The sequence below is a fragment of the Choloepus didactylus genome, chromosome 2 (genome assembly GCF_015220235.1).
Source record: "Choloepus didactylus isolate mChoDid1 chromosome 2, mChoDid1.pri, whole genome shotgun sequence".
NCBI lineage: Eukaryota > Metazoa > Chordata > Mammalia > Pilosa > Megalonychidae > Choloepus > Choloepus didactylus.
This window is the reverse complement of record NC_051308.1, coordinates 231283804-231297130: the sequence shown is the minus strand read 5'-3', so window position 1 is coordinate 231297130 and position 13327 is coordinate 231283804. Positions and strand designations below refer to the sequence as shown.

The following is a 13327-nucleotide window of genomic DNA, read 5'->3' as shown; positions in this document are numbered from 1 at the left end:
GAAAAGGTTAAAAAAACTTGACTGATGATTGAGAAGCCAGGGTACAGAAAAGCATGAGTTAAGATAACCAGCACTACTTCAACTTCTGTAGTTCTATAAAACAGCATAAACCTCCCCGTGTCCTTAGAGGAGTGGGAAGACAGGAAGGACTGCAGAAGCAATACTGAGTCCTCCTATGTAGGTCTGTCTTTTGTCTCTCAGCTTGTGCTCTCCAGAATGACCAAACTGGGCAAAACTGGGAGCCAAGCTGCCTATGTTAACTGCTGGTCATTAACTTTTCCTCAAGGCTTGAGTGACATTTTTTGAGTAGGAAGTTATTAATTAGAAACTGAGTCTTCCACCCTAATCATATTATATCTAGGTCTAATCAAATAATTCCAGGTTTAAGTAGAAGAGTTCATTACGATCCATCCCTAAAGCATTCTTGGAACCCAATGGACTTCTTCCCACAGAGGGCCAATATGCTCCTGGTCATCTATCTGTTTTGATTAGCACTTGGACGAATATGACCTCAAATGAATGGGAAGGAATTCTGGACCCACCTTGCCTTTCTCATGGCTGACAGCCAGATGCTGGCGGCGCCCATGGGGAGAGGAGAGCACACACATAGCCACCCGCCTCAGCACATGAGCACTGATCAGCTGTCGAATGGTCTGGCCCTGGTCACCGCTGTAATTCATCCGAACATTCTCAAAGGCACCTTCCTGGGAGCCTAAGGTGGGAACCTGGCAAAGAAGATCAAGGCAAGTAAGATCAAGGACTCAAAGATGTATCTACCTTGAAATACAGACAGTAAATTCATACACTCTTCATGTGATTGAGACATTTAAGTTTAATCACTCAAAAGCAATGGATTTCAACCTCCAATCCATAGATGAGTAGGTAAATTTGTCACAGTAAAGAACAATGTAGTGAATTTTTCATAAAATTAAATTTAATTAATATAAAACACTGGACTTCTAAAAAATGTTAAAATGTCCTTTCTTTTATTAAAAAGGTGGTGATACTATAGATGGAATTTTTTTTCATTGCTCTTACCCAGCAAAATTAAAAGTCAGTAAACTTGATGTGTCACCAACACTCACTCCAGTATTTTTTTAGCTTGGTTTTAATATGTAAAAACCACTGCTCTAAAACTGTGACTGATTTTTAATAAATTACCAAAACGTATGTGTGCATGCATTTCCAAGTGAATAGGGTTCCCTTAAGGTTCTCACACCACCTTATGAGAGCTATTCAAATATCTCACTCAAAATATTTTTACACCTGCCTTTTGGAATTGTTGACAGTTTACTTTCTGCTACTAAAGCAAACACTGCTGCTACATTAAAGAGTCGGACCACACTAGAAGTAATATATTCAGTTCTGACCAGCAGATTATAAAAAGGATAACTTATAACCCATGTCATATGAAGAATTAAAGGAAAGTTATCCAAAAGCAGTAAGTAAAAGAAGACAAACATTATTTTGTAAGCCCGATGAACCTAAGGGAAGAAGACATAGGAAGCTTCTCTGTTATATATACAGAAGAAATTTCTAACTATTGCAATTGTCCCAAAATGGAGTTCACCACATCATGGGAGTTCATAAATTTATGTGAACTTCTGAAAAGGGGATTTACTCACTGAGTTGGTCCAAATAGCCTCTGGATTCCTTTCTTTTGAAGATGCATCTAATATGCTAATTTTCACACTATTCATAATATTGCCTGGGGGTATCAGAATATCTTAGATTCTAAGTTCTGAATGGTCAGGGGCTGATTGTTCAAGGAATATTCCTCAGAATACCTATATTTAGCGCTCTGCAATCTCAATAAATTTGTTGGTCCCTACAACCACCTAACTTCATGACCCTGACAACACTCACCATCAGCTGGTCTGTCATCTCAACCACCTTGTCCACTGTATGTAGCTCACTAAGGGCTTGCTGAGCCCGGCTGCTGCTCCCCACAGCTGAAGCCTGCTGAAAGTTGGTCTGAATGGCATCCATGAGGAAATTGAGCATGTCTAACACGAGAGGAGCGAAGGAGAAATTGGCCTGAGAAAAATCCAAATATACAAGTGAAAAAAAAAAAAAAAAAACAGAGAAATAATGGGTCATAATAATAATAATATTCTTGCCAGTAACTAATTTCAGAATCCAGTTTCCAAACTTCCAATTTAATATTCTAGCCAGCCGTTTCATTCTCTCCCTAACATTAGATTTGATTCCTGCTGTACATAAAAATCTTCCAACCACTTCCTTAGCAGAACAGCCAAAACACTACTGTTATACTGATTCTAGAGAAATCTTTCTAATCCAGGTGTCCCACAGAGATACCCTACGGCTCAAAGGCATCCATCATATATAATTAAGTAACCTCTCTCTTACGCTTCTAGAATGGTTGTAGTTATGCATCATCCTTCAGAAATTGAGATTAGTCACTCAAATCATCTTCCGTATTCTGTGTTTCAGATGAGGAACCCTGGCTGAGAAAGGTTTCTCTAGAGCATTACATAACTAAAATTTGCCCCTCTCCCCACCAATCCCCCTCAATACTCCTCAATCGTAAATCCCTCCATATGAGGTAGTGACTGACAATGTATACTATTTGTATTCTCCCTGTGAAAATGGGTAAACCTAGAGAAAGGAGAAAACAACTCCAAGTCCTACCACTATATAGAGGAGTTGCAAGAAGAACCTTGTGCATTTACCCTTATGCAAACTTGTCATGTTCTGAACTGTCTACTGTACCAGGGACTACCGGTAAGCCCCACCTGATTCTGTAGCTCTTCCCGGCAGCCTTCTACTGTGCGGCACAGACTGCTCTTCTTGGGCTTTTCTTCATCAGCAACCTTTCCGTCACTGATGGTGACCTTGGCCTTGTCAGCTGGGGAGGTGCTGGTGTGGCGTATCAAGCTCTCCGAAACCCTGGGTTCACTCTGAAATGCTGATTCCTTCATGGTGGAGCTCATGCCACTGCTGGGAGTTCGCTTCACCAGGGCCTAGGGACAGAAAAAGTCAGATAGAGGCCCTAGGTTCTTGCCACAAAGCACAGATGAAGTTCTGCATATGATACTGGGGGAAAATCTAGCCCACAAGAGAAACTGGCTAAGCATTTAAATGATATCCAAAAGCCTAAATTATGATACTCATAGTATTAACCTAATTATCTAACTATCCACTCACAGTATCAGGCCTTTTTAAAGTATTTGGCATTGTATGTGTGTGTGGGGGGGGTATCTTTGGAAAAACAAACTACAAGATCTCCAAGGACCCTGCTAGCACTAATATTCTAAGTGACGTAACTATGCTATGAATACAGAGCCAATCAGTGACAGAACCAGAACTTAGCCCTAGACCCAGGCCACCTGGAGAAGACTTAGAAATTTTTCAGTTTGGCTTAGGTATCCAGGTTTCACTAACAAGTTACCCTTTATGACCCAGTGAATGTTCCAAATCTCTCACCAAACAGCTGCCATCTTCCTTGGCTCCACAGTCACAGAAGAAGGATCCGTACTTGGCATAGGAAATCTCATGATCCTTGTGACACACCTTAGCACAAACTGTGCACACACCCACCCCATCAACCATTTTGCAGGTGTGACAGTGGTACCTACAAAGAACAAGAACCAGCAAATGAGCCCAGAAGTCCCAACAATCAAGGCCTGGCAAACCCTCACCTAAGAAGAACTACTCTTACCAATGCTGGTTCATGAATTCTTTCTGTGTGATGGTAAAAGTGCAGAGTTTATTGCAAAGAGAATCTTCATCCTTCAAAGACAATAAGTCTATTTAATCAGAAATATGTCCCTCCACATAGCTACTCTCATAAAATACCCCTGCTTCAACACTCTAGGAAGAGTATCTAGTCAACTCATAAATGGCAAATAGAAATTTGTCCCAGCTGGAAAGAGCTAGGAGGTTGAAAATCTGCTCACTTCAGATGAGACCTTAGAGGCTTTGTGGTTAAGTAAAAAATAAATCTTATGCTTTCTCTGTAAGGAAATCACACCTTCCCCATGAAGAAGTCAACTCTGAAATTTCACTTTGGATACAAAGACTAAGGAAGGGCAGGACAAGGCTCTGGATGGAAGAAAAACATCTGCTTATTAATAGTTCCTTCCCCAAGAGATTAGATTCCTGCAGCTTGTTCTGAAAGCTTAGAAAACTAGAGTACAGCATTAGCTACATAAGCTGAGAGAAAGCAACATGGACTGGGAAGAGTTTTGAAGCTCATAGCTCTGGAAAACAGTGCCCAAGGATTTACATTCTGGATACACACTTTTAAAAATCCAAAGGCTTGTTAGCATTAGTCCCACAAGTGCCTGTGAGGCATTACCTTGATAAGTTAACTTAGAGGTTACTACTTACAGAATCTTCAGCCTGGGAATCTTCCTCTTCCACTGCCAACTCCTCCACCCAGTCTGAGTCCACCTCAATGGCCCGTTCTTCTCCATCCACTGAGAGGTGACTGGGGCCTTGACCATTACTCTGGCTCAGGGCATTCGTGACATCAGCCAAGTATGACATAATATGGCACGTGCACTCCAAGACTACCACATGCTACAAGAGAATGCCATGACATGACAGAAATCTCAGTTTTCCATATTTTATTATTATATAAACTATCCTTACTCAAGCCTTTTCCAATAAAACTCAAGATCAGAGGAATAGTATAAAGTTTAGAAGAAAAAACATGTCTTAATTATCTATTTTCCCAGTTCTTAGCTCTATATAGCTCTATATCTGCATATGGCTGGTCAATAAATTATACTGAATTAGCGTGCATTCACTCATTCTTAAGCACAAAGATAACTTTATAAAATCTTATAAGATGAAGTGAAATTAAAATTAGGAAAATGGAATGAAGAAAGCCATAAATCATTCAGGAAAAGGCCAGATTAAAAGTATGAAGGGGCTCTCAGCACTTTTTATAACCATTGGTGGATTACATTTTAATTATTGGGTTTTAAACTAATGCAGTAGGGGAGGAATAGCTTCAGAGATCAAAATGAAATATTTCCCTGCAAACCACTGCAAGCGTTTCATGCCTACCTAATAAAACCCAACAGTCTGGCATCAAAGTTTCAGTTTTCTAAGTTCTTTCACTCTGCACTCTGACATATCAGTGCTGAAAGGATAAAGATTAGCAAGCAAGGCGGGAAAAATGAATGGTACCAGGGTGGGACTCGGAGCCCAGCTATCTGTTCTTAGCCACCTATGAACACATTCTCGGGTCAGATAGGGGGAGAAAAATGCCTGAATGCAGGACATCTGTCCGTTTCAAACATATTTTCTAAACACAGTGACTTGAGCACTCGGGTGAAATAAATAACTCTAGCATTTGGACTCGAGCTGAGGAAGTAGACTGCAACCCCAAATAACATTAAATCAGAATGTGCAGTTCCACGGAATGAGCGGGCGGTGGGGGGGGGGTGTTTCCACAGCATACGAATATCTTAAAATAGCAGGAACTCAGTATGTTTTGACAAGGATTCTGTTGGGTTTTGATTACCAGAATGTTTTCTTCCTATCTTTTCTTGCCACCTGGAAGAGGCCTGAGAGCATGGAGTTTATGATTACATACTTGTGATTGAAGGCTTTATTGTCCGTAGATAGGCAGGGACAGAAGCCAATATGAAGCAGAGACTGCCACCTGATACCACAAAGATAATCATCATCTTTCCCCTCACTCCCTGACTCTGTTGTCACTCCTCACTTTCTTACCTTTCCATGCATTACACTGGCATTCAATTTTTCAACCACATTCTTCTGTGACAGGTATTTCTTGCTGTCCCAAAGGAAAAAAAAAGGGAGGGGAAGGGACAACAAAATTATCTAGGAAACCAAGGAAAGGCAGCATCTTCATAAATCTTAAAGCAATTTGTAGACACTGTAAGGCAAAGGCACTCTTAGAAAAATATGTAGAGGCGTGGGGTGCTCTGGTCTTAGAACTGTCATTGACACTTGCTACAGTTTTCCCAAGACTTCTTTTAGGGAGAGTGAATAGGGAACCCCACTAAGAAAATAATGACAATTAAGTCTAAAATACACAGTTATTGGCTACCTCCTCAACCCCAATAAAAAGAGTAAAATTCAAGTTTTTTTTATACTCACTCTGAGCTACAAAGAAAGTAACCTGCAATTACCACCCTCTTCTCCAAGAGCAATATTGTAACCTACAGATGGATTCCTCCAATTTCATCCTCTTACCATCTACTCAGCCAGTCCACAGCAGCATTATGAAGCTGAAGATGGCCAGCACCTTGACCTGCACTGGCCAGGGTTGCCATCACAACCATGAGTTCAGGGAAGCCAGTCCCATCACCATTGGCCAGCATCTCTGTTGCCATGGGGATCAAAGTACCCAGAAGCACGGCACATACACCTTCCCCAACTTGGCTGGTAGAAGAAAAATAGCAAATTAGTAAGTAATCAATAGGAATCAGACTCTAAGTACTTCTAAATCTGTAAGAGGAATTAAAAGAGGTTTTAAATTAAACTATATACTAATCCCAGCTTTGGCCTTGGGCTACTACAGAGAGAACTCCCCTATGTTGTAACTGACAGGCAGAATCACTCCAAAAGTTTTTCAATGGGAAATATCAAGGAGCTATACTATACTAGACTCCTTGAGTCTAGAAGGAGGGAGGTATGAAAATGTTGAAAATACTGAAGACTGATGCCTGAAGGAAAGATAACTACAAACGCTTTCAACATATTTCTGGTGTTGTTGGAGACATATGACATAAATGCAGTTGTTCTACCTGTTTTCCCGAACGATATATGTGGTCAGTAACTGCAAGAGCTGCCGGTTCTCCTGAATCATATCCAGCTGATTGGAATCTTTAGGGGGTGATGTAGTCATGCGGGTGAGCCAGGCCTGGAGACGCACAGGCTCCACACCAGCAAGCTGTGCCAGAGAGCCACAGAGATGCAGAAGGCTCGGATTAGGGCTCTTCTCAGCTGGGGACAGACCAAGGGGATAAAATCAGTGAAGGCAGAGTGGGGATAGGAAGGAAAGGGCAAATTGTCAGCCAAGAAAGGGGGAAAGGCTTCAAGCAAGTTTTCAACTTCGTTTCAAACTTTCTTGGAGGGATTCTTTCCACTTGTTAGCAGTTTTATGCTATAGTTAAACTCGGGCAGAAAATATGCACAGTATAAGCTAGACATCAAAGTTCCCATAAGAAGATTACTAAAAGCTGTCACTCACTCAGCTGGAAGAGTTTGGTGAAGAATTTCAAAACTCGGTTACAGAATTTAGCAGAAAGGTTTTCATTGGCTGTTGCCATCATGATCTGCACAAGTTCTCCACTGGGAAGCAAGAGGGGGAAAAATACAAGAATCACATTAAGCTTCACATAAAAGGCAGCCATTTCTATTGCTCCATGATCTGATCTCCTCTAGGGAACTGGTCATTTGTGAGTCAACACAAGTTGTTCATGAAATCAACCCCCTCTAATCAAAGACCTCAGGGAGTCAGCAATTAAGCCTAACTGCTCCCTGAGGTACCAACACCTCAGCAGGCCTTAAGCATTCCCTGAAAAAGAATACTAAGTCAGCATATAGTTCCTTGCTTTCATAAGGCTTTCAAAAAATGTTCACTGGATAAAACTTAATACACCTCACCTGTCAGAGAAAAATTCCTCCATAGCTTTACGAGCCTGGCTACTTTCCAGTTGCTTTTCCAAATACTGGAGACATTCTTCCAAGATGGATTCATCCAGTCCACTAAGAATCAAAAGGAAAAATTAACTACCATACATAAGGTTTGTTTCGAAGTCCTCTTAACATTTATTAAAAAAGAAAATACAAAGTTTGTTTGTTTACGACTAAACCTCAAGGGCAACATTCAATTTTGTTTTGTCAACGCTCAGTATAAAGCCTAGCACAAAGCCTGACTCGATAAATGTTTGAAAAACCAAACTGTAATGACATTTAAAAGCTCCTAAAATCAGAGATAACTGATATATAGTCAATGGTCAAGATCCCAAAGGATCACTGGTATTATTTCAAAATATTTGTAATTAACAGCAGCACTTCAATTTTATTTTACTACCCTTTTCCTAGGGAATTAAGCAGCAAAGACATCTGAAGCTTGGATTTCTAATCCTGACTCTACCAGAGATTTTCTTGGGGAGAACATTTTAGATAAAGCATTTTGGCATATCTAAATGAATTTGTCTTAAATTCTTTATCTGTTTGGAAAAAGTAAAAAGGAAAGGAAGGAGGGAGGGAAGAGGGCAGGGGAGAAAAACAAAAAGAGGAGGAAAAAAAGAAAAGGGGGAAAAGGAGCTCTTGATGAGGACACAGACTCTCACTTGGACACTTCATTTGTACAGTTCTCAGTGGGGTGAAAGTATACTTTATTCAACTACTCTTTATGGTTCTTCTATATAAACACTGCTTAAATTATCAAGGTCAAATAATGTTATGTGACTTTTTTTTAATTAAACTTTATCAAAAAATTAAAAACAAGCAAACAACAACAAAAAAAATCCACAACATTTCAAACAAAACAAAGGATTAAGAAAAACAAATAACCTAAAATAACTACTTTGCTTCCAACATTTTCCTACTATACCCCACGAAAATTAACAAACCATTATGGGACTTCTTACTCCATAGACCACCCTTTTGAGAAACATGGTCACAAATAGTGACACATCCCAAAGTAATTTGGGCAGAGAATTAAAATATATATGCAGGGCCCCCCTGAGGAACTGGAGAAAAATGCAAAAGTGTTGGACTTCCTCACCTGGACTGTTGCTAATGTTCTCACAAACACTGAGGACTGGCGATTTGATATGCCAAGCCCTCTTTCATGGGACTTGCCCTTACGAAGTTTGCTACTGCAAAGGAGAGGCTAAACCTGCATATAATTGTGCCTAAGAGTCTCCCCCTGAGTGCCTCTTTGTTGCTCAGATGTGGCCCTCTATCTATAGCTAAGCCACATTGGCAGGTGAACTTACTGGCCTCCCCACTATGTGGGACCTGACTCCAAGGGGTTAAGTCTCCCTGGCAACACAGGATATGACTCCCGGGGATGAATTTGGACCCAATATCATGGACTGAGCATATCTTCTTGACCAAAAGAGAGATGCAAAATGAAACAAAATACAGTTTCGGTGGCTGAGAGATTTCAAATGGAGTCAAGAGGTCACTCTAGTGGACATTCTTATGCTCTATATGGATAACACTTTATAGGCTTTAATGTATTGGAATAGCTAGAAGTAAGTACTTGAAACTATCAAACTCCAACCCAGTGGCCTGGACTCCTGAAGATGATTGCATGACAGTTAGCTTCAGGGGGCAACAGTGTGACTGTGAAAACCTTGTGGATTGTACTACCTGTGTCTAGTGTATGGATGGATGAGTAGAAAAATGGGGACAAAAACTAAATGAAAAATAGGGTGGGTGGCGGTTGATTTGGGTGGGTTTTTTTTACTTTTATTTTTTATTCTTATCCTGATTCTTTCTGATGTAAGGAAAATGTTCAAGGATGGATTGGAATGATGAATGCATAACTATATGATGGCACTGTGAACAGTTGATTGTACACCATGGATGACTGTATTGTATGTGAATATATTTCAATAAAACTGAATTTAATTTAAAAAAAAAAAGAAACATGGTCACAAAAATACTAGGAACTAATTTTATAAACCTCCTTTGTATTCTAGTACAGTACTTTGTAATCATTTAAATTCAAGTCTCCAAATTTAAAGATTTAAGGCCTCTATTTTCTTAACATTTACTCCTAAGAATGGTCACAAAGAGGATTCCACATAACCTTTTGTACATTACCATGTGAATGCAAAATGCATTTGAGTACAGAATTTCCCGTTAAAAAGCAAAACTTTAAAGTAAGCCATTAATTAATAAGGACATAAAGAAGCCAGTCTTGTTACATTCACTGATAGAAGCAGAAGGTCACAGGAACCTGACTGCTTTCCTCAATCAGGCTCACCTGTTGGGATCGGCATGATTGGCCAGAATGTTGTAACAACCAGTGATCAACTTCTCATAAACACGAGCCAGGAACTCATCAGACTCAGCAGGGCCCAAGATGCGTTCCAGGGAGTTGCTACTGATCTCTGCAACACTCTCAGTGCTCGACTCCAAAAGAAGAGGTAATAGGGTCCGAATTACCTGAGGTGGGTTCATCTCATCAGACCAACTTCAGCAAAGAAAATGGAACCAAGTTAGTGAATATAATCCTCCAAAGAGTTGTAAGAACGGGAAGAGTAACTCGACTATTTGGGGAGTGGGGGGAGGCTTTTATTCCAGTCTTTACTCCCTTGATAGTCCTTTTCTACATAGGACTAAGAATACAATTTCATATTTTTCCTTTTTACTATTATAACAGAGGCAGAAGTCATTTCCATATGAAAAACTCATTCATTAAATGGTAAACTTAAAATGTAAGATGTTTCTTATAATAACTGGGAAAGAAAGTTAACTGAAACCTAAACAAGAAACCCATTCTAGACAACCTTTGTAAAAGAATTGCTAGAATTCTGGATCACTTTTAAGGCATTTAAAGCAATATGATATCTGACTTTACTCATCAGGCATGTATAGGAAGACAAAGCGGCCCCTCTCTTGGCCTACTCTAGTCCCTATAATGGCAGATTCTAACTCCTGCAACAATTCTGGAGAAACGTTATTTGAAATAAATCTGTCAAAATTTAAACCTCAAGCACCTCCAACCTGCAATATTATTTAAATCCAGCATGCCTTATCTGAAAAATGCTACACAGAAAGAGGGAGATCTACTTTAAAAATCATTCTAGGTAAATGCTTATACTCTACTCTAAATCAACAGTTCCCTATGCTAAAGAAGCATGAGAGAAAAGCATTATTATAGTTATAAAAACCTTCACTGGCTTCCATTAGCTATGAGAGAATAGCAGGTCTAGCAACAACTTAGGGCCATGGACTTGGGTACTCACACAATAAGATCTCCAGTCAATCTGACCAGTGAAAGGAGGGTATGCTTCAAGGAGGCAGCCAGAGGCAGACTTTGACCACAAAGAGTCCCCAAGTGAGCAGCCTGCACAGCACTGATATAACTCTCTGAAGGGATGGTGTCATTAGCAAAGGCATTACGCTAAAAGGAAGCAAACCAGATGTGAGTGGACAGACCATTTACTCTGGATAAAGTTCTCTCATGAAGGGGAAAAAACTGACATAAACCAAGACCTCATTGACAGACAATGACCTTGGCTCAGTATATACTGTTATTCATCAGGGAAAGAGTAGAATGAGGGTAAGGAAGCAGTTCAGTTTTAGTTAATACAAAATTAACAGTTAAATACAACAGACATCCACACCACTTTTCAAATAATTAAACTATAATGTACTATACTCAATGTTAAAACTATTATCTGTCTCTAACAATTCAGAAGGATCTGAATTTCACAATACATCTGGGTTTCCATTTCCTACTTCGTAATTATTCTTGCACTATAGCTCTGGGTGGTATAAGAAGAGGCCATAATAACAAAGCAGGGTTAACGAGATCATAAAACTTAGCTTTTCCAAAGGGCTTTAACAATGTAATATGTTGTTAAGAGAGGTAATGAGTACAGCATACCCAAAAACCAAGTAAACTGACAGAAGACTCAACAGAATCTAAAAATTTAGAGAATCCATAAGGCTACCCCACAAAATTATGACAAAACAGCAGGTTTCTGACTTATAATCTAAAAAAGAAAGGAAAGGGAGTTAACATTTCTTAAGAATTCATGTGCCAGATAATGTGCTAGGCACTTTCCATAGTCTCCCATTTTAATCTTCATATCCCAGTACTTAATGGATGAAGAAACCGAGGTTCAGAGAAATAGAGTGATTTGTCCTATGGTAACAAAGGACCATACGGGCACCATTTGGGTAATTCAATGCACTGAGTATTGAATCAGCCATAGAAAATACTTTTGCAAATAACACTGCATCTTGTAGTAGCTAGTTTAAGCCTAAAGAGTAAAAACAGAAGATAAAATCAGCATATCTACCCCTGGAACAGCCACAGACTCACCCAGGATCCAATGTTGGGAAACTCGTTGGTACTGATGTTGTTCCAGGAGTCGCACATGGCCTGCACCGAAGATGGTAAATTCTGTACCAGTGTTGGACCTATAGGTGACAGAAAGGACAAGGAATCATCACAAGATAGAAAGAACAACAGATAGCATTTGAAAGAGAAAAGGACAAGGAATCATCACAAGATAGAAAGAACAACAGAAAGCATTTGAAAGATTAAGTCCTAATGCAAAAGGAAAAACACTACAGCCCATGCTGTCAAAATAGTTACTGAGAGATATCTCAATAGTAGTAATAGCTCTAAGAACCAGTTAATTGCTTAATAATTGCTTAACAATCTCTTGTAAGGTTTTCAATTTCTAATCTTGTAAGGTTTTCACTTTCTAATCCTGCAAGTAAAGAAGACAACTGAAAACAAGATGCAAAATTGACCTAAAATCACTACTAAAGATGTGCTTCCCCTGCTACAAATGAGTATCTCTTTGATCTGTTTTCTTCTTAAGAAAAATCTTTTGAAGGTAGGGATCATTAATGTACATTAACATCACCATTCAGTAAGACAGTGGTATTTAATTTCTAAAAGTGAAAACATCTGGACATTGGAAGGGCATTTAAAGCTTGAAATTAATGAAATACAAATACAAACTTTAAAGGACAATACTACACTTAACTCCCAATCCTGCTCAAGTCCTTTGATTCCCAATCCTAAAGTTCTACCAGATCATCCCTAACCAAGGAAAGAGATTTTTCCAAGCACAAAGTAGCAGCTTCTAGCCTTCCCAAGCTCTATAATTGAAATGGAGAAGAACAAACATCTGTGCTAAAAACCAAACAGCCTAATGCTTTGGAACCAACTGATCTTCGTTTGGGCGCCAGCTCCACCATTTACAAGAAGTAAGAATTTAACAAATAACTTCTCTAAGCCTATTTACTCATCAGTAAAGAGAGGATAACAATAACTCCTCATATAATTCACTGTGAAGGTCAAAACAGATAAATCTATTTGTCTGCTTGACTCACAGAAAGGCACTAATAAATGGTTTAGTGCCAGGAGACGGTAGAGAGGGAGAGAAGTAGGAGTGCTAGCAGTGCTAGCAGTACTAGTACTATTCAAAAGCACGCTCACTCACTTACCCAGAGTGTTGGCCTTGCACCTACTAGAGCCAATCGCCAAAACAGCAGCAAAGCCATGCAGTTTCTCACTGGAAGGCTTATCAGGGGTTCCTTCTTCATTAAAGTTCTGTAGCAAATAGGCTCTGAAGAAAAAATAGGAAAATATGCAAAAGCTAAAGGATTCTAA

At 39.5% G+C, this 13327-nt stretch overlaps 1 protein-coding gene across 1 annotated transcript in view; it reads right to left on the bottom strand.

The window, feature by feature from the left end:
* UBR4 (ubiquitin protein ligase E3 component n-recognin 4) overlaps positions 1–13327 on the bottom strand; it is a 146560-nt gene that overhangs the window by 83622 nt on the left and 49611 nt on the right. The window contains 15 exon segments of the mRNA XM_037828357.1: positions 543–725; positions 1867–2037; positions 2757–2984; positions 3448–3595; positions 3683–3753; positions 4354–4545; positions 5710–5773; positions 6196–6384; positions 6750–6948; positions 7196–7296; positions 7612–7713; positions 9953–10162; positions 10938–11095; positions 12023–12120; positions 13162–13283. Coding sequence (XP_037684285.1) covers positions 543–725; positions 1867–2037; positions 2757–2984; positions 3448–3595; positions 3683–3753; positions 4354–4545; positions 5710–5773; positions 6196–6384; positions 6750–6948; positions 7196–7296; positions 7612–7713; positions 9953–10162; positions 10938–11095; positions 12023–12120; positions 13162–13283 — 2236 coding nt within the window.